Source organism: Eutrigla gurnardus (genome assembly GCF_963514095.1).
Source record: "Eutrigla gurnardus genome assembly, chromosome: 23".
NCBI lineage: Eukaryota > Metazoa > Chordata > Actinopteri > Perciformes > Triglidae > Eutrigla > Eutrigla gurnardus.
In genome coordinates, this window is record NC_139934.1 from 3,456,079 (window position 1) to 3,480,968 (window position 24,890).

Consider the following 24,890-nt stretch of genomic DNA (forward strand, 5'->3'; position numbering starts at 1 on the left):
TGTCACTACAGCGTCAGCTGCAGCGTCGGGCCATCAGAACGAAGACAGCTGAACAAAGACACAGGGAGTCTATCTGTGGGAGTCCAGAGAGGAAGCCCATTGAGGTAGGTATAACATCTCAACCCCCCCCCCCCCTCCTCGCAGCCATGTGTCTTATCCCAGTCAGGACATCGCACTGGAGAAGATTTTACCGAAGTCCCTTCACTCGAGGCTGTAACCCATCCAATCTCTGCTACCCACCACTCTCCACCGGTAAGGAACTTGAGGTACTAGGGGGGCTGTGGAACTGCCAGTCTGCAGTCAAGAAGGCGGACACCATCTCAGCCTATGCCTCCCTGCAGACTCTCCACTTCCTGGCCCTCATGGAGACCTGGATCACCCCAGAAAACACTGCCACTCCAGCTGCCCTTTCAACTGCCTACTCGTTCTCACACTCCCCAAGACGAACAGGGCGAGGAGGAGGAACTGGGCTCCTCATCTCACCCACATGGTCCTACCAGGTCCTTCCTCTGGACCACCTACCCCGTTACACTTGAATTCCACGCCGTCTCTGTCACCATTCCTTTCAAACTCAACATCATAGTGATCTATCGCCCACCCGGTCCTCTCGGTGACTTTTTGGATGACATGGATGCCCTCCTGAGCTGCTCCCCTGATGATGGCACACCGCTCGTCGTCCTCGGTGACTTCAACATCCAACCGGGAAAGCTGCATTCATCTGAATTCATTGACTTCTTTTCCGCATTTGACCTCACACTCTCCCCCTCTCCACCAACTCACCGGGCCGGGAACCAGCTTGACCTTGTCTTCACAAGATCCTGTGGCATCTCGGCACTCTCTGTTACCCCGCTCACCGTGTCCGACCACCACTTTGTGACTTTCTCCCTCCCCATGGAGCCCACCTCATCCCTCCCCTCTACGCCTCGAATGGTCACCAGCCGCCGCAACCTGAAATCCCTCACTCCCTCCGCTCTCTCCTCAACTGTTATCTCCTCGCTCCCATCCTCGGAACAGTTCTCCTTAATGCCTACTGAGGAAGCCTCCTCTATCCTGATGTCCTCACTCTCCTCTTCTTTGGACACTCTCTGTCCCCCAATCTCACGACCTGCACGATCATCTCCCTCCCCTCCCTGGCTGTCTGAACCTCTGCGAACCAACAGATCATTGTTGCGAGCGTCAGAGAGAAAATGGAAGAAATAGGTCCAGCACGAGGACCTTGCTCACTACCACCACCTCCTCTCTGACTTCACCTCAAATGTTTCAGCAGCTAAATCTGCCTTCTACCTGGCAAAGATCAACTCTTCTGCCTCCAACCCCAGGAAACTCTGCTTCATGTTCTCTTCCCTCCTCACCCCTCCTAACCCCTTCCTCCCTTACTGCCGACGACTTTGCAACTTACTTTACCAAGAAAGTAATGTTCTCACTATACACCAGATCACTAGGTTCTGTTATCACATCGCATGGATTCTCCTACCATTGCTACGCTGATGACACCCAGCTGTTCCTCTCTTTTCCCCCGACCTCTGACGCTCACATTGCAACTCGCATCTCGGACTGTCTGGCTGACATCTCTGTCTGGACAACTGCACATCACCTCAAGCTCAACCTGAACAAAACCGAACTCCTCTTCATCCCAGGGAAAAACTGCCCTCGCATGGACCTGTCGGTCACTGTCGAGGGCATCACAGTATTACCTTCCTCAACTGTGAGGAACCTGGGTGTAATCCTCGATGCCCAACTATCCTGCACCCCCAACATCACTGCTGTGGCCCGATCCTGCAGATTTGCCCTCTACAATATCCGCAGGATTCGGACCTTCCTCACAAAGGATGCAACGCAGCTCCTGGTCCAAGCACTGGTCATCTCCCGCCTTGACTACTGCAACTCTCTCCTGGCCGGACTCCCGGCCTATGCGATTAAACCATTGCAGCGTATCCAGAACGCCGCAGCACGCCTTATCTTCAATCTACCCAAATTCTCCCATGTGACCCCCCTCCTCCGTGACCTCCACTGGCTCCCTGTTGAAGCACGCATCCAATTCAAGACGATGACACTGGCCTTCAGGGCCATCAATGGAACGGCACCAGTCTACCTTCAAACACTGGTCAAACCTCATACCCCAAACGAGCACTTTGCTCCTCTACTTCAGCTGGCCGGCTGGCACCACCATCGCTGAAATCAAACAAATGTCGCTCAGCAAAGTCCAGACTCTTCTCTGTTCTGGTCCTAAGTGGTGGAACGAACTCCTGACCAATGTCAGGACAGCAGAGTCATTTGCCATCTTCTGGAAAAGGCTCAAGACTCACCTGTTCAGACTTCACCTCGACTCTACATAGCATGACCCACTAACACCCTCCCTCGACACCCCCCCCCCCCCCCCCCCCCCCACCCTTACCTATAGCACTCTGATCGTAGCACTGTTACTCTTGAAGTACTACTTTACTCAGATGAGGACCTAACACTTGTTCTACTTTTAGTTCTTACTTTATCGGCAATGATACGTTGTGGTTTCTTTGTTTCCTTCTTTTGACAAATGTACTTATTGTAAGTCGCTTTGGACAAAAGCGTCTGCTAAATTACCTAAATGTAAATGTAATGACCAGGACTGAGTCGGCAGCAGCAGCTTCTCTGAGGTTACTGACTCCAGACCAGCCGTCTCAACCCATGCCTGATGTCAGTGTTAGCTGCTGGAAACATGGGGGGCCGTCATGGCGTCTCCTCTGAACCAGGACTTCCTGACCAGTCTCAGGGAGTCCAGAGGATGATCTACTGTTGAGTCTTTCAGAGACACATCAGAGGGAGCCACGACACCATCTCACTGATCACACACTTTATTAAGATTTATTAAGATTCATGGAGCGGTACACGTCATTCAATTCATATATATTAGGGCTGTCAGGCGATTAAAAAATGAATCTAATTAATTACAGGATTTGTAATTAATTAATCTAATTAATCGCATTTTAATCTCATATCTGCTAAAGGTACCCAAATAAAGAATTCAAATTCTAAGACATTACAAAATTGTATTGCATGACTAATCAATTGAATACACTAAGAAGAGAAGATTTGAAATCCACATTTTTATTATCGAAGTGTTTCATAAATGAAATTTAAAAGAAAATGGCCAAGCACATCCCAGCAAACCAATTATCAAACCCAAAAGAGGGTCTGGGGTTACAGTATCAACTCCTCAAATCAAAAACTCACCCCAAGCTAACGTTAGAGGATCTGACAACAGACAACTTTAACTAACTAACCGTGGAACTTGTACCGACGTGTTTAGTGTTTAAATGATAAGTCAAGCTGGAGCAGCTTCGGTGACAGGAGAATTCTTTTTTACAAAAGCTACAAATCACCGCGTTCTTGTTGATAGTCCCGTCTTCGTTCTTTTTTATAAATAAACTTCATTCAAAGGCCCTCGCAACGATGTGCTCGCCTCACTCCCGACGCAGGTGTGAAGTGACGAACACGTCCGGACAAGTTCCTCGGTGCTAGCGTAGAGGGTGCTAGTGCTACCTTGACGTGCCACTGCCAAGTAGCCTATGGGTCATTCAATGGGCCAAATTTAAAATGCTCGCGCATTGAATTGCCACTCAGAACCTCAGAATTAATTGCGTTAATTTTTATAACGCGTTAATTTGCAGTGTAATTAATTAATCTAATTAATGCGTTAAACTGACAGCCCTAATATATATATATATATATATATATATATATGCACACACAACACTATGACATGTAATCTGAAGCACTCATAATTACAGGATACACAACTGTGAGAAAACATCATGTTGTGTTTATTTCAAAATAAGAGCATGCTGGTATTAAGATAAAGGAGGAATCACAATGAGAGTTAGCAGGATCAGTTAAGCCTGGATTAGTTAATGTGAGGATCATTAATCCGATCAGCTGCACTCGTTTCCTTTGATGAGGAAGAACGTTCCAGCAGCAACGCCGAGGAGACCGATGGTCAGACCCAGTCCACAGAAGACCGCGGGTCCAATACTGGGCTGAGGCTTCTCCACATCTGGAGACAGAAAACAGAGTTAAGAGTCATGACACATCTGGAGACAGAAAACACACAGTTAAGAGTCACGACACATCTGGAGACAGAAAACACACAGTTAAGAGTCACGACACATCTGGAGACAGAAAACAGAGTTAAGAGTCACGACACATCTGGAGACAGAAAACACAGTTAAGAGTCACGACACATCTGGAGACAGAAAACACACAGTTAAGAGTCACGACACATCTGGAGACAGAAAACACGGAGTTAAGAGTCACGACACATCTGGAGACAAAAAACACAGAGTTAAGAGTCACGACACATCTGGAGACAGAAAACAGAGTTAAGAGTCACGACACATCTGGAGACAGAAAACAGAGTTGACAGTAACGACACATCTGGAGACAGAAAACAGAGTTAAGAGTCACGACACATCTGGAGACAGAAAACAGAGTTAAGAGTCACAACACATCTGGAGACAGAAAACAGAGTTAAGAGTCACGAAACATCTGGAGACAGAAAATAGAGTTAAGAGTCACGTCCACATCTGGAGACAGAAAACAGAGTTAAGAGTCACGACACATCTGGAGACAGAAAACAGAGTGAAGAGTCACGTCCACATCTGGAGACAGACAGCAGGTAAAGCCCTGGCTGTGGGTTTGCTGTGTCGAGGTTTCTAAGGTGTCTCACCCCAGATCCTGGTCAGCGGTTGCTTCAGGGCCAGATGGCTCACTGTACAGCTGTAGACGTCCCCCAGCTGTGGGGTGAAGTCCAGTCTGGAGAACTGGTTGAAGGTCCCGTCTTTGTTGATGTAGGGAACATTGATGTTGATTCCTTCGGTCACGTTCTCTTCATTCTTTGTCCAGTACAACGTTACAGGAGCAGGATAGAATCCAGTCACATGACAGATGAGGGTGTTCTTCTCCCCCAGGTCCAGGGCGTCTCGGGTGTAGATGATTGGACGAGAAGGAGGATCTGAACAGAAACACAGCTCTTATTAATATTTAACCCACAAAGACCCCTCCAAAAGTGTCCACGTGAAATATTACCATAAAATCCTTGTATATATTTTTTTTCCACTTTTGTTTTGCTAAATCTCTAAGCTCTTCCCTCCTGATTATAAATATTAATTTATTTATAAAATGTTAACCCTTTAAATGCCAGATTTGTGATGACTGCTGAGAGGGGCTTTGATGTCACCTTTAGATTGTTACTGAATGAAGTGAATCAGAGGCCATCACACACACACACACACACACACACACACACACACACACACACACACACACACACACACACACACACACTAATTTCTGTGTCCATGTTTGCCCGAAATTAAATATCAGCTGGGAAATAGACCCTGGACTGTGGACCGTGGACCCTGGACCATGGATTTGGACCCTGGACCGTGGACCCTAGACCCTGAACTCTGGACTCTGGACCGTGGACCGTGGACCGTGGACCGTGGACCCTGAACTCTGGACCTGGACTCTGGACCCTGGACTATGGACCGTAAACCCTGGACTCTGGACCTTGGACCGTGGACCCTAGACCCTGAACTCTGGACCCTGAACTCTAGACCCTTTACCGTGGACCCTGAATCCTGGACTGTGGATCCTAGACCCTGAACACTGGACCCTGAAATCCAGTCTCTGGTCTAAGGACTCTGGACTGGGGTTGACTGCACTGTTAGTTGTTGAGACCGTCAGTGTGTTTGACCAGAAGAGACAAGCTTGTTGTTGTTGTTGTTGTTGTTGTTTTGAGAGGAACCCGTCTTCTTGTCCAAATAGAACCTTCTGTTGAGTTCAAAGTAAACAGGAGAACAGAACGCTGAGTGAAACACTGGGAAGACTTACCACGCTCCACCGGGACGTCCTTGAAGTTTTTACGACCAAAGTTCAGGTTAAATCTGCAGGTCTGTAGATCAGCCTCAGCCTGTTCATAAGTTCCATCCTGATAGGTGATATGATCTATGAAACTGGGCTGAGGCTCGACTCCTCTCTTGTTCTTGAAGTCTGCGTACCACACCACTTCCCCTTCTAGTCCATAAACCTCCTCTCCATCAGTCTCTGAACAGCCAACATAATTAGTGTCCTCATAGAGACCTGAAGAGAAACACCAGAGCAGACAGACAGTCAACAGACAGACAGTCAACAGACAGACAGTAAACAGACAGACAGTCAACAGACAGACAGTAAACAGACAGACAGACAGTAAACTGACAGACAGACAGTAAACAGACACACAGACAGTAAACAGACAGACAGTAAACAGACAGACTGTAAACAGACAGACAGACAGACAGACAGTCAGAAAACAGACAGTCAACAGACAGACAGACAGTAAACAGACAGACAGATAGTAAAGAGACAGACAGATAGTAAAGAGACAGACAGACAAACTTACTGTCAGCTGAGACACAGAAGACACTGGAGAGTATGAGGACCCCCATCATGGTCTTCATCATGGTCTTCATCAGCTCTCTGTAGACCTGAACCTGTCTGACTCTCTGTAGACCTGAACCCGTCTGACTCTGTAGACCTGAACCCGTCTGTCTCTCTGTAGACCTGAACCCGTCTGACTCTCTGTAGACCTGAACCCGTCTGACTCTCTGTAGACCTGAACCGTCTGACTCTCTGTAGACCTGAACCCTGACTCTCTGTAGACCTGAACCGTCTGAGGAGGCCTGACAGAAACTGTTGCCCTCTTAGACGGAGAACAGCCAATCAGAGAGCAGGGATGGCGTGATGTCATCGGTATCCAGGTAGACAGGCTGCAGTAAAACATGTTTATCTGTCAGTATGATTATCAGAGGACAACATGACAGATGGAAATATTTATAATATTTATGATATTTGTCTCTTTCATGTTTTGCTGAGGAAGAAATTGTTCTTTTATTCATATTTAATTTGCATATTTCAGCAGATTATTATTATTATAATTATTTAAGATGAACAGTCATTTATTCTCTGGATTCCTTCATTAATTAAATGATGAGGAATTATTATTATTATGAATGTTATGAATATTATGTGTTTAGTTTTTACACTTGTGGCGAGGGAGCAAGACGGGAAGAAACTAAACTAAATAATCTGACCAAAAACAACAAGAAAACGAACCGACAACGCCACCCTGGGAGTTTCACCCAGGGAATTAATTTAAAGTGCAAGGCACACAGGTAAGATCACTCATTAAAGGCATGAGACGTGGTTTGAATGTTATAAAAATAAATACAGTTTTATTAAATAATCTTTTTTAAAGTCTTCTTATCATTCACACAAAAACAAAAGGAAAAGGAAATCAAATGAGGGGGCTGGAGCCGAGTGAGTGGACAGTGACTGCAAGAGGGGTTCCACCAAAATAATGAAATCAACCAAAATCACCCAGCATACACTGAAGTAAACCCGCTCCCAAGGCACAGCAGACGAGACAAGGGGGGACACCACCACCAGGACACCAGCACGCCCCCACCGGTCTCCAACAACTGAAAAAATGGTAAATGGCGTCATTTATATAGTGCTTTTGTCCAAGGTGCTTTATAGTACTTTATATATATAGTACTTTATAATGGCTGACATTCACCCATTTATACACACATTCACACACTGACGGTGGAGTCAACCGGGCAGGGCGACAGCCAGCTCGTCAGGAGCAATTAGGGTGAGGTGTCTTGCTCAGGGACACCAGGCACTCAGCTAGGAGGAGCCGGGGATCGACCCGGCAATCTTGCGGTTACCAGCCAACCCGCTCTACCTCCTGAGCTAAACCTCCCAAAATAGAGAGAAATAATCACTTCAGTGGGCAAATCAAAAATAATATGAAAAGAACAAACAAAAGAAAAACAAAATTCCACCTAAATTATTAGATAAGCTAAATAAAACTAAAGTAGTCCAACCAAACAATTACAAAATTACTCAAATAATCAAAACACAATTTAACACACTCATTCCCACATCGGGGGGTAGGCCCCGGTTAAAACACACGCTATGTGAGCGCCTCTGGTAAAGCTTCTCGGGCAGTGCGCCAGGAGAGCCAAGTGGCGGTGGACACGATATGCCAGCGGGGCAAAGCAGCGTGGAGACTAATCATCGGCAGACAAAGGGCAGACAAAGCAGCAGCGACCCCAATAAGCTGATTGCAGTTAGTCCTGTTTATAACCAACTGGGGACACACACATGTCCACTCGCACAGGAGGGAGGGAGGGAGGGAGGACTCCGGCTGCAGTCAGCGTTCACCAAGCCAGAAATACACCACCGCTCATATGGGGAAGCCGGAGCAGCACACAAGCAGTCGCCCTGTCGGACCAGACGGGCTCAGACCCGGAAGTGACGGGAGCGCAAAAGGAAGAGGCGGTGGAGGACGGCGGTTTTTATACCAGCCCACCTCATCACGGCCACCAGTGGCCCTTAATAACATGGACGGCACATCTATGCTGCTACACACTCTTCATCTCAAGAGACAGCAGAACCTCAAATCAGGATCAGAGAGGCAGTGAGGCTAGATCACATCCCCTCAAAGCATCTCGGTCCCCTAGGGTCCAGGGAGATCGGGTCTCTGGACCCGGTCTGAACTAGACCTGGATGTGGAGGAAACACAGGAAGCAGACTGGATGTGAAGCCTGGATCTACATCTAGAACCAGGATCCTAACACAGACCCTTATCATGAGACAACTTCTAATATACATATAAAGATACTTTACCAAATGTTTTTGGTAAATGTGAGACAAGCCTTTGTGTTCTTCGGGGACATAAGTGGTTTTGGTCTCAGGTCCATGGGTGCCATCTTTGCCCCGTGTCCTTCTTACTGTGGTATCGTGAACTCTGACCATAACTGAGGCAAGGTCTGGAGCAGGCTCGCTGGTCTGGGGAAGGATCACTGGTCTGGAGCAGGCTCGCTGGTCTGGGGAAGGATCACTGGTCTGGAGCAGGCTCGCTGGTCTGGGGAAGGATCACTGGTCTGGGGCAGGCTCGCTGGTCTGGGGCAGGCTCACTGGTCTGGGGAAGGATCACTGGTCTGGAGCAAGCTCACTGGTCTGGAGCAAGCTCACTGGTCTGGACTTTGGTTCTTCTTGGGTGTCTTTGGAGACGTTCTAAAGTTAAATGGAGCTCCAATAATCTCCTTCATTCGTCACTAGTTCGGTTCTATTAACCAGAGGTGTATAAAGTACTTGAAAAAAATAACTAAGTAAAAGTATAAGTACCATAACTGAAAATGACTTTGGTAAAAGTTAAAGTCACCTAAAGGAAAATTACTTGAGTAAAAGTCTTAAAGTAGCTCACATTAAATGTACTTAAGTATCAAAAGTATCTTGTGAAGAAATATACTCAAGTATCAAAAGTACAAGTACAAGTATTTTATAGTATGCATGAAAAGAAGCAAAACAACCCAAAATTATTTGGAATTTGCCCCCATCCCGAGGTAGCTGAACATAGTTCCCAGGTATGCCCACGGGTGACCGTCGTCTTCTGCCGAAGCTGTACGCTGTGCGTCTTCTGTGTCTCCCTCGTCGTCGAAATGGTTTGCGGCTGCCATGTTTCATGTTTGTAGTGCTGCTCGTCTCTGCCGCCCCGCGCGCATCCCGCATTTACCTTAAACTTCGCGAGAGTAACGTACGTGGTTCTTCTCGTCCTCTCGGACCCGCGCATTCCAGATAATTCTTTGATTATTTTAATTTGGAACGAGTAACGAGGTAGCAAATGTCAAAGTAACGAAGTAAAAGTATATTTTTTAACTTTTAAATGTAGTGAAGTAAAAGTAAAAGTCCTGATGAAAAAAAAAACTCAAGTAAAGTACAAATCCTCAAAAAAAATACTTAAGTAGTGTAACGAAGTACATCTACTTCGTTACTATACACCTCTGCTATTAACGACCATAAACGTGGACTCAGCAGAGCTGAGCGGAGGTCATGTGATCAGAGTCTTTACGAGGTGGAAACAGAACCAACACGAAGCTTCACAGAGAAACACTTTGATACTTGATGAGGTGTTTGATCCGGCGCTGCCTTCAGGAACAACGCGTGTTTGATGACACAACAAGGTGTGTTATAACAAAGCTGATGATGAAGACAAACACTTCATCTTCTTCTCTGAGTGTGAAAACATGTTGCTTTGGTGAACTGGGACGAGAACCAGTCAGGCCACACGATGCCTTCAGGGTCCTCGTAAAAACCAGGAGTTCCTCACGTTAACCAGACACGGAGCATCAGAACAAACAGTACCTTAATATGAGGACGCTGCGGTTTCCTGCAGCCTCTAAATGCAGCAGCATCTGTGGAAAGTCCCGACTCCTTACTTTCACTTCCACGTCAGCAGCCAATCAGAGAGAGAGCTGCTGATGAGTCATCAGGTACCAGGTGAAGCACTAGAGAGAGAAGCGGTTCAGGACTTCAGGAGCCAAAGACCTGGATCAAGCTCAGATCTGATCCACTTTATTTATATTGTAATGGAAATTTTGGATGTTTGTACTTTATAATCAGAATATTTGTCAGGCCAGACGTCGATCTGCATCTCCTCATCTGACTGTTATGCTATGACGAAAATGAATGCCTGTTTGTAGATGATATGAACATGAGTGCCACATTGACATAAGATAATTTCAGGACTATGACGCCTGTGTTCTGTAAATCTTGACCTTGCCTGTACATCTTGTCTTTGTAAGATAGGACATGATCCGTCCTTTGGTTCCTCCTCCTTAAAAGGGAGATTGTTGTTGGACTCAGGGTCGTTCCTGCTGAGTCTGAACCTTTGTATCAGAAGGCAGGGGTGACCAGTACTTTCTTCTGCAGATGAGAATACTTAGTGAAATAAACCTCGGAGAAAAAGCTGATCCTGGTTGTTGATCTTTATTGGGCAGATTCATTTTTCCACAACAATATAGCACGATTTTAACAAACACAAGGTTTCCAAAGTGCTGCACAACGAGATAAAACAATAAATAGATATAACACAACGAGATAAAACAATAAATAGATATAACACAACGAGATAAAACAATAAATAGATATAACACAACGAGATGAAGCATAATAGAAAGATTAAAACATATGCACGTAAACACATTAAATCATGAAGCCAAACTAAAGAGGTGAGTTTTAAAATGAGACAGTGAGGAGGCCTGTGAATGTGCAGCAGCAACCCAGAGAAAAGCTTTAGGCACCGTCAGGAGCAGCTGGTCAGCTGACCTGAGAGGGGGCGGGGAAAAGCCTCAACTGGAAAAAGCTCCACTTCACCACAGCTTTAATCTGGCATCGAGTTCCAGTTCTGTGTTCACTTTTACCCCCAGTTTGTTCACATTTGGCTTGAGATTCTGTGCCAAAGAACCCAGATCACATCATTAAAATGTAACGACATCCAGATACCAGAAACTCATCCATTAAAGTCCGTCTCCACGGCGACGACACACGGATGTACTTATTAAACTTCACCGTTCTACCAGGAGACAAGAAGTTACTTCCTCCTGGTCGAGAACACGGAACTTTATTTTGAAATGTTCCTCACAAACAAGGTCATTAATTGTTATTAGTGTGTGTGTGTGTGTGTGTGTGTGTGTGTGGTGTGTGTGTGTGTGTGTGTCAGCAGTCATGTGATCAGACACCTCAACCCAGCCTCTGGAAAGTCCCAACTCTTTACTTTCACTTCCTGTTCAGTCAGCAGCCAATCAGAGAGAGAGCTGCTGATGAGTCATCAGTTACCAGGGGCAGCAGTTTGCTGTTGGACAGCAGAGAGAAAGAGAGAGAGAGAGAGGAGCTCCGGCGCCCCCTGCTGGTTCGTACTGGCGAAGCTTTCATCTAATCTACATGATGCTACAACACGTTACTAATACTGTGATGGTTTATGGGATCGGTCGACGACTGGAGAACCGCAACGAGCCTCCGAGACTCGCAATGTTGGACTATACAGACCCGGTCTGACACCCACACCCAGTATCAGGTCTCCTCGAGTCCTGCATGTTCACCAACACTAAGTGTGACTTCCTCAAATAGCCCAAGTCTTTTTACGAGTGGAAACTTCTTCTTCGATTCGCTAAATCATCGCAGAGGTGCATGGGAACGGTTCCAAACCTGCTGGTTCCAAACAGTTCTAAACCTGCCGGTTCCAAACCTCCCTGCTACAACTACAGTCGACGAGGCTGAACGGCAAAATCTTCGTCATCATTGTCATTACACAGGAGTGTCGTGTTGCCATGGCGACATGACATGGGTGTGAAAAAACAGTCGAAAAAGGCTTCGGGGGAGAATATTTCTGAACTTTTATGAACATATTCAACAAACTCAACAGAACCTCAGGAAAGTAAGTCAGCTAGCCCCGCCCCTTCCTGTGGCTGACTTCCAGTGTGCAGACAGGTGAGAGGAGTCGGTGTTCAGGTGCAGACAGGTGAGAGGAGTCGGTGTTCAGGTGCAGACAGGTGAGAGGAGTCAGTGTTCAGGTGCAGACAGGTGAGAGGAGTCAGTGTTCAGGTGCAGACAGGTGAGAGGAGTCGGTGTTCAGGTGCAGACAGGTGAGAAGAGTCGGTGTTCAGGTGCAGACAGGTGAGCTGCAGGGGAGGAGTCAACCTGGTCACAAAGTCTCGCTCTCCTCGACTGAACCTCTTCATCTCTGAAACAACATGAGCAGTTGGTCAACATGGACTGTTGGTCAACATGGACTGTTGGTCAACATGAGCAGTTGGTCAACATGGACTGTTGGTCAACATGGTCGAGTACCTTCTGGTCTTTGGTGGTTCTGTTTCCTGCAGGTGAGACACAGCTGACGACACACGACATCACTGCTGCACAAACTCAACAGGAAGTGGAGGAGAGCGTCATCGGAGTCCCACACCTGGGAGAGAGAGACAGGTGAATAGACACACCTGACAGACAGACATGTGAATACACACACCTGAGAGAGAGACAGGTGAATACATACAGCTGAGAGAGAGAGAGGTGAATACACACACCTGAGAGAGAGAGACGGGTGAATACACACACCTGAGAGAGAGAGAGACAGGTGAATACACACACCTGAGAGAGAGAGACGGGTGAATACACACACCTGAGTGAGAGAGAGACAGGTAAATACACACACCTGAGAGAGAGACAGGTGAATAGACACACCCGAGAGAGAGAGAGACAGGTGAATACACACACCTGAGAGAGAGACAGGTGAATACACACACCTGAGGGAGAGACAGGTGAATACATACACCTGAGAGAGAGAGACGGGTGAATACACACACCTGAGAGAGAGAGAGAGAGAGAGAGAGAGAGACAGGTGAATAGACACACCTGAGAGAGAGACAGGTGAATACACACACACCTGAGAGAGAGACAGGTAAATACACACACCTGAGAGAGAGAGAGACAGGTGAATAGACACACCTGAGAGAGAGACAGGTGAATAAACACACCTGAGAGAGAGAGAGACAGGTGAATAGACACACCTGAGAGAGAGACAGGTGAATACACACACCTGAGAGAGAGAGAGACAGGTGAATACACACCCACCTGAGAGAGAGAGAGACAGGTGAATAGACACACCTGAGAGAGAGACAGGTGAATACACACACCTGAGGGAGAGACAGGTGAATACATACACCTGAGAGAGAGAGACGGGTGAATACACACACCTGAGAGAGAGAGAGAGAGAGAGAGAGAGAGACAGGTGAATAGACACACCTGAGAGAGAGACAGGTGAATACACACACCTGAGAGAGAGACAGGTGAATACACACACACCTGAGAGAGAGACAGGTAAATACACACACCTGAGAGAGAGAGAGAGAGACAGGTGAATACACACCCACCCGAGAGAGAGAGAGAGAGACAGGTGAATACACACACCTGAGAGAGAGACAGGTGAATACACACACCTGAGGGAGAGACAGGTGAATACATACACCTGAGAGAGAGAGACGGGTGAATACACACACCTGAGAGAGAGAGAGAGAGAGAGAGAGAGAGAGAGAGACAGGTGAATAGACACACCTGAGAGAGAGACAGGTGAATACACACACCTGAGAGAGAGACAGGTGAATACACACACACCTGAGAGAGAGACAGGTAAATACACACACCTGAGAGAGAGAGAGACAGGTGAATAGACACACCTGAGAGAGAGACAGGTGAATAAACACACCTGAGAGAGAGAGAGACAGGTGAATAGACACACCTGAGAGAGAGACAGGTGAATACACACACCTGAGAGAGAGACAGGTGAATACACACCCACCTGAGAGAGAGAGAGACAGGTGAATAGACACACCTGAGAGAGAGACAGGTGAATACAAACACCTGAGAGAGAGACAGGTGAATACACACACCTGAGGGAGAGACAGGTGAATACACACACACCTGAGAGAGAGAGACAGGTGAATAGACACACCTGAGAGACAGACAGGTGAATACACAGACCTGAGAGAGAGACAGGTGAATACACACACCTGAGAGAGAGACAGGTGAATACACACACACCTGAGAGAGAGACAGGTAAATACACACACCTGAGAGAGAGAGAGACAGGTGAATAGACACACCTGAGAGAGAGACAGGTGAATACACACACCTGAGAGAGAGAGAGACAGGTGAATACAAACACACCTGAGAGAGAGAGAGAGAGAGACAGGTGAATAGACACACCTGAGAGAGAGAGAGACAGGTGAATACACACACCTGAGAGAGAGACAGGTGAATACACACACCTGAGAGAGAGAGACAGGTGAATAGACACACACCTGAGAGAGAGAGAGAGAGAGAGACAGGTGAATAGACACACCTGAGAGAGAGAGAGACAGGTGAATACACACACACCTGAGAGAGAGAGACAGGTGAATAGACACACCTGAGAGAGCGAGACAGGTGAATACACACACCTGAGAGAGACAGATAACACAAACACACTGTGATTGGTCCACAGTCGCTGCGATGTCAAACAGGAAGTGGTACTGACCCCGCTCCGCCCCCGGGGGTAGACTCTTATGTGACCTCTGACCCTGAGTGCTCTCTGAAGCCCCTCCCACTGAGAATCGGCCAATCCCAGCAGATGACGAACTAGAGCACCTGAGAACCACACGTGGGCCTCGCCGGTCCCGTCATCAATCACCAGCCTGATTCATGGAGTACAAAGTACACAAACACGCAGTCTCAGAGAGTAGAAGTACATAGAAATACACAGTAAAGAACAGAAGAGGTCTTACTTCGCTTTGGACTCAAAGACGGATGAGGTCGAAGGGCACTGAGGACCGGAACAAGTCTGAAAGATGGAGAGACATCAGTCACGAACCTCAAGGAGACTAGCGCCCTCTACAGGCTGCATACGTCATTACAAGCAGAACCACATTATCCCCAGGAGAACCTAGTAGAACCCAGTAGGCCCCAGTAACACCCAGTAGACCCCAGTAGACCCCAGTTGGCCCCAGTAGAACCCAGTAGGGCACCAGTAGGACCCAGTAGACCCCAGTAGAACCCAGTAGACCCCAGTAGAACCCAGTAGAACCCAGTAGAACCCAGTAGACCCCAGTAGAACCCGTTAGAACACCTGCATGTAGAGACTCCCACACAGCGAGCAGCTCCACTGCAGCTGCAGGAACAGGAAACACACCACATGACCTTTGACCTGACCCACAATGCACTTTTGCTCCCTGCTCACTGCCCACACACACAGATGCATCATGGGAGCAGGAGTAGGCCGGGCAGAGCTGACAGGAAACAGAAGAAACTGATCAATAACAGAAGACACAACGACCTCAACATGTTATTGATCTGCAGGTGTGTCACCTCGTCTCTCCCACAGAGATCACTGTTATAGAGCTGACAGGTAGAGACCTGCAGTACACACCTCCAGACCTGCAGGACAGAGAGACACAGAGACACAGAGACACGGAGACATGGAGACAGAGAGACATGGAGACAGAGAGACACGGAGACACAGAGACATGGAGACACGGAGACACAGAGACATGGAGACACAGAGACAGGGAGACACGGAGACATGGAGACACAGAGACACGGAGACACAGAGACACGGAGACACGGAGACATGGAGACACAGAGACACGGAGACATGGAGACACAGACAGACGGAGACAGGGAGACACGGAGACAGAGAGACACGGAGACATGGAGACACAGAGACATGGAGACACGGAGACATGGAGACAGGGAGACACGGAGACACGGAGACATGGAGACACAGAGACATGGAGACACAGAGACACGGAGACACGGAGACACAGAGACACGGAGACACAGAGACAGGGAGACACGGAGACATGGAGACACAGACACACGGAGACAGGGAGACACGGAGACAGGGAGACACAGACACACGGAGACAGGGAGACACGGAGACAGGGAGACACAGAGACACGGAGACACGGAGACAGAGAGACAGGGAGACGGGGAGATGGACACATATTATGTCTGTCTGCAAGACCACAAGATAACTACTGTTAAAATGCTGGTTTTCTGAATGGAGTCTGGTTGATGGATGCTAGGCTACGCTAACATTGTAGCTGCTCCATCAACACTCCAAATAAGGTCATCTAGACATAAACACAGCAGAGACCTTGTTGTTTGGACCACAGACAGTCTCTGGTTCCTCCAAATAGTCTGGTCTGGTCTCTGGACTAATGTGAGCTACTATCTAGACCTCTGGGGGACCACAGACAGTCTCTGGTTCCTCCACATAGTCTGGTCTAGTCTCTGGACTAATGTGAGCTACTATCTAGACCTCTGGGGGACCACAGACAGTCTCTGGTTCCTCCAAATAGTCTGGTCTGGTCTCTGGACTAATGTGAGCTACTATCTAGACCTCTGGGGGACCACAGACAGTCTCTGGTTCCTCCACATAGTCTGGTCTAGTCTCTGGACTAATGTGAGCTACTATCTAGACCTCTGGGGGACCACAGACAGTCTCTGGTTCCTCCACATAGTCTGGCCTGGTCTCTGGACTAATGTGGTCTACTATCATAGAGGATCTAACAGGTTTTACTGACAGTGAGTTTATTTAAAAACGTCTGTGAACAAAGTTGAACCTCAGTTAAAAAAAATCCTTTTCGACTTTGGACCTTCAGGTCTTACCTGGAGACTCTCCTCTGGAAAGCAGACAGCCCCAGTGTGTTGCCAGGCAACAGCCCAGGTGGGTAGGGGGTGTGGCTCAAGTCCAGGTACACCTGAAGAGTCCTCCCACTTTGGTCGCACACTGTGAGTCTCACACCTGCAGCAGAGTCACTGGTCCTGTCGCTGAGACTGATCCTGTCAGACACCTGAGCCCTGAAACACACCAACTCTGACCTACACACACACACACACACACACACACACACACACACACACACACACACACACACACACACACACACACACACACACACACACACACACACACACACACACACACACACACACACACACACACACACACACACACACACACACACACACACACACACACACACACACACGGGATGTTTGCCAATCAGAAGAACCTCACACACCTGAGACCATAAACACCTCAAGTCAGACCAATCAATCAATCAATGATCAATCAGTTTACCTGCAGTCCAACACATCAGAGATGGACAGGACTTTGGGCGAGAGAGCCTGACGACAGAGAGAGAGAGAGAGAGGCTATTTAACAGCATATAATTATTAGAGCAGCTGGGGTGGGGGGTCTTACAGGTGAGCTAGAGATACAGGTGTTAAATGATGAGTAACAACATTATTGATCTTTCCAACAGAAACTATCACGTTTCACTTCAACAGATCATTGAAACGGTTCCACGGATCGTTGCAGCCCCAGGTGTGTTCTACCTGTGTGCAGGTGTGCGGCAGCAGTGGGCCTGTCAGAGTATGGAACCTCCAATCAGATTGCACCAGAAGGGTGGAGTCAGTGTGGAGCTCCACCCCCCTTCTCCCAGAGACACCGCAGCCAATCAAAACACTGGGATCCTGATGGACAGACAACAAATAAATACCAGCAGCATCATCATCATCATACTGATGACATCATCTTCACCTGCTGCCGGCCTTTTATATGATGTCATAAGTAATCACAGCCTTCGGTGGACTCACCTGTGTGTTGGGAGCAGTGAGCCGGTACAGACTTCCAGGCTGGAGGACAGGAAACCAGCGCGCCGACACACCTGAGAGCACCAGGACCACCTGGAACCACAGACCTCCAGGTGACACCCTCAACACAGCTGCATGATGGGATGTCTCAGGAAAAGAAGCGTCTCACCTTGTGCTCCCCATCGGTCTCCATCTCTCTGTCTGTAATTGGTCCGTTCTTTGGGTCCCGCCCCCAGCTCACCACTGGACCAATCACAGCAGCTCTAACTGAAAAGCTTGATGTCAGCCCCGCCTCCTCGCCTTGTAGCCTTGCCCCGGTGTTCCTCCAGGCCACGCCCTCCTTCTGCTCCACCCTGATGACCACAGAGACGCAGAGCCGGGGGCCGCTGCCCACTGGCCTGGTCGTCACGGTAACGGAGGAGGAGGAGGCTTGTCTTCTTCTCTTCCTTCCTGCAGCCTCACCTCCCTCCATCTCTTCTTCTGTCCGTTTCCTCTCGGTGGCTTCACCTCCTGGCTCCTCCCCTCTCTGTCGCAGGTGTGTAACCATGGCAACAGATGGACTCAGGATGTGGATGTGGTCCAGAGAGAACTGCAGGTAGACTCTGTCTCACACACGCATACATGCACACACACACACACACACACACACACACACACACACACACACACACACACACACACACACACACACACACACACACACACACACACACACACACACACACACACACACAGCTGAATGTGTTCTGTTGACAATATTATTAAGATGTGTGCGTGTGATTGTAGGTGCATTTGTGTGTGTGTGTGTGTGTGTGTGTGTGTGTGTGTGTGTGTGTGTGTGTGTGTGTGTGTGTGTGTGTGTGTGTGTGTGTGTGTGTGTGTGTGCTTGTACCTGCAGTGTTTGTGTGTGATGTACTTGTCCTGGTCCAGGTGTTGGTAGGAGGGGAAATCTGATTGGAGAAATCTCTCCGTTACCATGGTGAACTCCTGTACACACACAAGACAGCCTGCAACACACACACACGCACACACACACACACACACTTAGCCTGCAGTCTTGAGGCTGAAAGGCGACCTTTGACCTGTGTGCGTGTGTGTGGTACCGATCCAGGCGGTGTTGAAAGCCGCCCTCTGACCTCCCTCCTCTTCCTCGCTGGTTTCCGTGACGACACAGGCCACAGCTCCCGTCCTGTCTCTGAGCTGCAGAGTTTGTTCACACGCCTGTGATGGGAGCTCCAGCAGGCCGACCACCAGCAGGGGGCGCTGCCTGTCTCACCACACACACACGCACACACACACACACACACACACACACACACACACACACACACACACACACACACACACACACACACACACACACACACACACACACACACACACACACACACACACACACACACACACACAGCAGGGTTAGAACCTGAGAGGTGGATCAACGACAAACCAAACACAGCTGTGATTCATATAAAATGGTTGGGAAGGACTTCAGTTTACCTGAGTCTGTCTTCAGCCTGGGGGTCAGATTTCAGAGTCCTGCAGGACCAGGACAGTGCTGTGTTGAGTTGAGACCTGGACAGACTGGATCCACCAGGAGGCAGCAGAGAGCTCAAGGAGACTGAAGACCAGCATTCTGAGTGGAGGGACTGACTGAGCTCTGAGACACTGATGTACTGATGGACTGTAGGGTCAACATTGTACTGTAGGGACACAGAGGACACAGGGGAAACTGAGGACACAGAGGGACACTGAGAACACAGAGGACACTGGGGACACCGAGGACACAGGGGACACCGAGGACACCGAGGACACTGAGAACACAGAGGACACTGGGGACACCGAGGACACAGGAGACACTGAGGACACAGTACCTACCTGTGTCAGAGGACAGGTGTGAGGCTCGTCCAACATCTCAGAGTAGATGTCCCTCCTCCCTTGTCCTCGTCCTCGTCTCCACACACACTCCCTCAGCTTCCAGGACAACGAACACACACACTGTTTCTTGAACACACTGGGACCCGGACTGGGACCCGGACTGGGACCCGGACTGGGACCCGGACTGGGAACCAGGCTGGAGACAGACACGTTTGAACAAGGTTACTGACCGGATCATTTAGTCCTCGTTGTCCACCTGTACGGGCGTTCATCCACCTGCCTCCTCACCTGCGTGCGAGCTGTGAGCTCAGGTGACAGGTCCAGAGGTACTCGGACACGCCCATGTTTTTCTCCAGCAGTAACCGTGGTAACACTCCATCCCCAGGGCAGCTTGAGTCGGGGGGTGACCCCCCCACCCTGCTGAAGGTGGTGACCCTGAGGCTGGAGCGCAGGCAGGTACAGAGCATGCTGGGAGGAAAGTCAGGACAGGGTCGGTACAGGAAGTGGACATGATGGAGCTGCAGGGGAGGTAAGCAAAGAAGAGACCGGGGGTGACCAAAATGATGTCACCTGTACTGTCACTCACCTGTACTGTCACTCACCTGTACTGTCACACACCTGCACTGTCACACACCTGCACTGTCACACACCTGCACCTTCACACACCTGCACCTTCACACACCTGCACCTTCACACACCTGCACCTTCACACACCTGCACCTTCACACACCTGCACCGTCACACACCTGCACTGTCACACACCTGCACCGTCACTAATCTGTACTGTCACACACCTGTACTATGAAACACCTGTACTGTCACACACCTGTACTGTCACACACCTGCACTGTCACTCACCTGTACTGTCACACACCTGCACTGTCACTCACCTGTACTGTCACACACCTGCACTGTCACACACCTGCACTGTCACACACCTGCACTGTCACTCACCTCCACAGAGTCTCCTGCTCTCAGTCTCCTCCTCAGAAGCGGCTGATAGGCCAGGCACAGTCCCACCTTCCTGTCAATTACGTAGAGTCCCGCCGCCTCACACACCACCTCAGTCACAGTGCCCTATCAGAGAAGAGGGGTGGGGCTTACCACACAGGTAACATTACAGCTAACATCCAGCAGTGTTCTCTGTATTTTACCTGATAACTGATGACTCTGGACGTTTTAATCCTGGCACCTGATTGGATGACGACTCTCTCAGGCCCCGCCTCCTCACAGTTGACATCATCATCATCATCAACGTGTGACATCATCACCGGAGGGGGCTTGTCAGACGGTGAGTCAGTGTGTGTGTTGTCTCCAGGAGTGTGTGTGTAGTTAGTGTGTATCTCAGACTGGTCGGTCACACACAGGATGTTGTTTCCTCTCCAGCCTCGTAGGACACACACACGCAACGCCGTCACACACACTGTCTGACCAACACACACACACTGAGTCCACCACAGCCTGCTGCTGGCCTGCAGACAGACAGGCAGAGAGACAGACGGGCAGAGAGAGAAACAGACAGGCAGAGAGACGGACAGACAGAGAGACAGACGGGCAGAGAGACGGACAGGCAGAGAGACAGACGGACAGGCAGAGAGACAGATGGGCAGAGAGAGAAACAGACAGGCAGAGAGACGGACAGACAGAGAGACAGAGGGGCAGAGAGACAGACAGGCTTATTTTTGGCTTTAGAGTTGATCAGAGAAACAAAACCTAAAGATCTCAACTTCCGCTGATAAACATTTTCCACATTATTGATCGCTGGCATCGTCTCATTGGCTGTCACAGATTATAGATTAGCTTCTCATTCATTAATTACAAACGTCCTCCAAGGATCAATAAGGTATTTCAGATTCTAAGGTATTATATTAGACATTCCCATGAGAGTACGATCAGTGTGTATTGACGTTCTCAGGAAGTGACATCACACACCTTGACGAGGACAGGAAGGGTGTGAGAGGCGTCTGTCAGCGAGAAGCAGAAGAAGGTCGTTCCTGCCACGACCAGCAGAGGGCAGACTGAACCCACCTGCCCATAGACGGAGACACGCAGTCCCCGAGTCCTGAGAGACAGACAGTGAGGCAGATAGACAGACAGGCACACAGAGAGAGCGTCACAGTGTAGCTCTCTGACACTTCAAACCTTAGTTCAAAGGTCATGTGACAGGTAACAGGTAACAGGTGACTCACCTGTTGTCCAGTAAATCAGCAGCCTCTCTGACTCCCACTGCTCTGTTAAGCCCCGCCCCTCCTCCAAGACTAACGGCCAATCCCTGCTCTGGATCGGGACACAGCCGAACAGGACAACCAATCAGCTCCAAGTAGCCTCCAGGCTCATCCTGGTCCTGCCCCGAAGCATTGTGGGGGATGTAGTTCCAGTGAGGGAGGAAGACAGGACAATTCAGCCACAGAGGAGAGGGAGACAGGCACTGGAGAGAGAGAGACAGTAAGGTAACTGAGTGGGACCCTGAATGCATCACGTAGCAGACTCACCTCACACCTGAACGCATCACACTGCAGACTCACCTGACACCTGAACGCATCACGCTGCTGACTCACCTGACACCTGAACGCATCACCCTGCAGACTCACCTGACACCTGAACGCATCACGCTGCAGACTCACCTCACACCTGAACGCATCATGCTGCAGACTCACCTCACACCTGAACGCATCACGCTGCAGACTCACCTCACACCTGAACGCATCATGCTGCAGACTCACCTCACACCTGAACGCATCACGCTGCAGACTCACCTCACACCTGACGCTGCCGCTGGCGTCTGTCAGCCTCCACTCCCCGCTTCTCCCCTCCCTCAGACAGCCAATCAGCAGCAGGTTGACCCGCGGCAGAGCCAGACAGCCCGGCAGAGAAAGCTCCGCCTCCTTTGCCCACACTCGCTGCTGATTGGTGCTCCAACTCAGGTTACTGACACAGGCCAGGCGCTGCAGGGAGAGCAGCTCGGAGATGGACGCCGGCCTGGGGACGGGGTCAGAGGAAAAAAATGTTACCATGGTTACGTGACTCCAATCAGGAAGTGACAGTAATGACAGCTGTTGAAGTGTGTGATTTCAGACGCAGCAGGAGTATAAAACATACTTTACTATAAATATGTGGGCGTACCTGTAGCTGACAGGTAAAGTGTGTGTGACAGCCACGTTCTCCTGTATCTTCCTCACCACACACACACTCAGCTGGTGAGCACACACACCTGCAACACAACAGACGGATGATACCATGTGAACCATGCAACCATGCAGCCTCTGACCTCTGACCTCCTGCTTCTGCTGTGGACCCTCGTCATGCTCCAAGTTATATAATAAAGACACCTTAAAGCAAGCGCTCCACCTGTCACAACACTCCTGAAGCTTGATTGGCTGACTTACCTGTCAATATGTCGTCAGTGGCAGGAGGGGCGGGACCAGAGAGCACCGGACACAAGTATTCTTTGACGAAGCTGAACATCTCCTTTAACCAGGTTTCCTCCTGCAGAGGGCATTAATGTATGTACACACAGGCATTAAAATAATAATTATTATGATATTTATAAACAAATATCCACTGTAATAACGAGTCCTAATAACTAACTGATTCCATTAGCCTTACACACTCAATTAAGCAGGACTTTCCCCGTGTGTCCTTTGGTCAGTTGACTTGATAAACGCACATTATTCGCGTTATAACAACGCAGCGTTGGATTCTGTGTGAGCCGATGTGAGCAGCAGACCTGACTCGGTAATAAACCGGCTTTGCTCCTGTTCTCTCGGGTTTCCCTGCCGCCCCTGAGCTTCACAAGCTTAAACTGACATGTTTGTAATCGGAGTTCTGCTACTTACAGCTTCCCCGCCGGGTTTAAACTGATCCAGGAACAGCTGCAGGGAGTCCATCGCCACAGTCGTCTGTGTTCCTTTTTAAACAGCGAACGTGTCGTTGTTCACACAAGCGGGATGTAAACAAACCAACCGATCCCGCGCTAGAGAGCACTCAAACACATTTCCGGTGGAGCTACGGTGTCCGCGGAGGCTTAGAGCACCTACGCGTTTTTAACTTACAGTTTCATCTACAGGTTCGTTTTGTTTAAAATCAAAGTTTGTTTTTATTTAATCAAACATGCAACAATATGCAAATACAATAATTCTTCCCCAATCATCACCCATAAAATAATAACAATAATACAATAAATTAAAAAGGAAGGTGGTGACTGAGACCATACATGAACATACTTCATTAGTCATTTTTTAAAGTAATTCCCTCGCTTGTTTATCTCTATTTGATTCAATTCTATTCTATTTATAGTGTGATGTCACAACAGAAGTCAACCCAGGACACTTTACACATTGAGCAGGACTAGAACAGGATCATGATTTTCATAGTCAATACATTTTCAAAGTCCCAACATCACCATAAGCAGAGTTACAGCGCCACCTAGTGGAGAAAAAACACTACCTGAACAGACTTTTAGGCATTTGTAGTAGTATAATTGCAGTAATATTAACAGTAGTAGTAGTATTTACAGTCATAGTATTGGGATTCATGTATTTTACATGTGATTTATTTCATTTCTACTGTATTTTAATGATTGGTGTTGCTCTGTTTTAATTTTTGCAGTGATTCATGTGATTTGATTCGAGTGAGTTCAATGTCTCCCTTTGATATTATGTATGCTGACTGATTAAAATGAAATTGGTGGGGAGAAATTAACAATAATAGATGGTTTGTAATAAAGTAGTTCTGCCCATATGGTTTAATGTATTAACATCCTTTAAGAAAACAGAGAAAAGAAGCTTCAGTCGTGAATATGTTAAACAGCAGAGAAAAATTACAGTTAGTATTATCAACACTAAACTGAACAGCTTCACATGTTTCACTGTCACATACTGCTTGATATTTCTATAAGCCTATTATTATTATTATTATTAAACTATTGGCTAACATCTGTGTAATCTTTCAGAGGAAAT

General features: G+C 48.4%; 2 protein-coding genes and 2 long non-coding RNA genes across 4 annotated transcripts in view; 1 reads left to right on the forward strand and 3 right to left on the reverse strand.

Annotated features, from left to right (window-relative positions):
- Positions 1 to 12,579, forward strand: part of LOC311008674 — a 37,581-nt gene extending 25,002 nt beyond the window's left edge. Inside the window, exons 4-5 of the long non-coding RNA XR_014596539.1 lie at positions 12,355 to 12,499; positions 12,531 to 12,579. This is a non-coding gene — a long non-coding RNA (uncharacterized lncRNA). The remainder of the gene's footprint in view (positions 1 to 12,354; positions 12,500 to 12,530) is intronic.
- On the reverse strand, positions 2,816 to 6,781 carry LOC311008643 (H-2 class II histocompatibility antigen, A-U alpha chain-like). Its single transcript, XM_084002421.1, has 5 exons — positions 6,554 to 6,781; positions 6,419 to 6,503; positions 5,869 to 6,117; positions 4,703 to 4,987; positions 2,816 to 4,030 (listed from the first exon to the last, which is right to left on the reverse strand). The coding sequence occupies exons 1-5, from the start codon at positions 6,764 to 6,766 to the stop codon at positions 3,909 to 3,911; spliced, it is 954 nt and encodes a 317-aa protein (XP_083858547.1). The 5' UTR covers positions 6,767 to 6,781; the 3' UTR covers positions 2,816 to 3,908.
- Positions 10,839 to 11,558, reverse strand: LOC311008680. Its single transcript, XR_014596546.1, has 2 exons — positions 11,358 to 11,558; positions 10,839 to 11,230 (listed from the first exon to the last, which is right to left on the reverse strand). It is a non-coding gene; the product is annotated as an uncharacterized lncRNA (long non-coding RNA).
- Positions 12,244 to 23,919, reverse strand: ctc1 (CTS telomere maintenance complex component 1). Its single transcript, XM_084002355.1, has 24 exons — positions 23,769 to 23,919; positions 23,319 to 23,418; positions 23,056 to 23,143; positions 22,689 to 22,911; positions 22,122 to 22,360; positions 21,865 to 21,994; positions 21,087 to 21,404; positions 20,887 to 21,009; positions 20,221 to 20,450; positions 19,933 to 20,128; positions 19,555 to 19,757; positions 19,161 to 19,324; positions 18,950 to 19,064; positions 18,227 to 18,659; positions 18,061 to 18,150; positions 17,800 to 17,937; positions 17,543 to 17,589; positions 17,068 to 17,280; positions 15,763 to 15,831; positions 15,524 to 15,683; positions 15,183 to 15,238; positions 14,936 to 15,092; positions 12,715 to 12,829; positions 12,244 to 12,607 (listed from the first exon to the last, which is right to left on the reverse strand). Exons 1-24 carry the CDS (start codon positions 23,817 to 23,819, stop codon positions 12,465 to 12,467), a joined length of 3,801 nt encoding a protein of 1,266 aa, XP_083858481.1. The 5' UTR covers positions 23,820 to 23,919; the 3' UTR covers positions 12,244 to 12,464.
- Between the last annotated feature and the right edge of the window lie 971 nt (positions 23,920 to 24,890).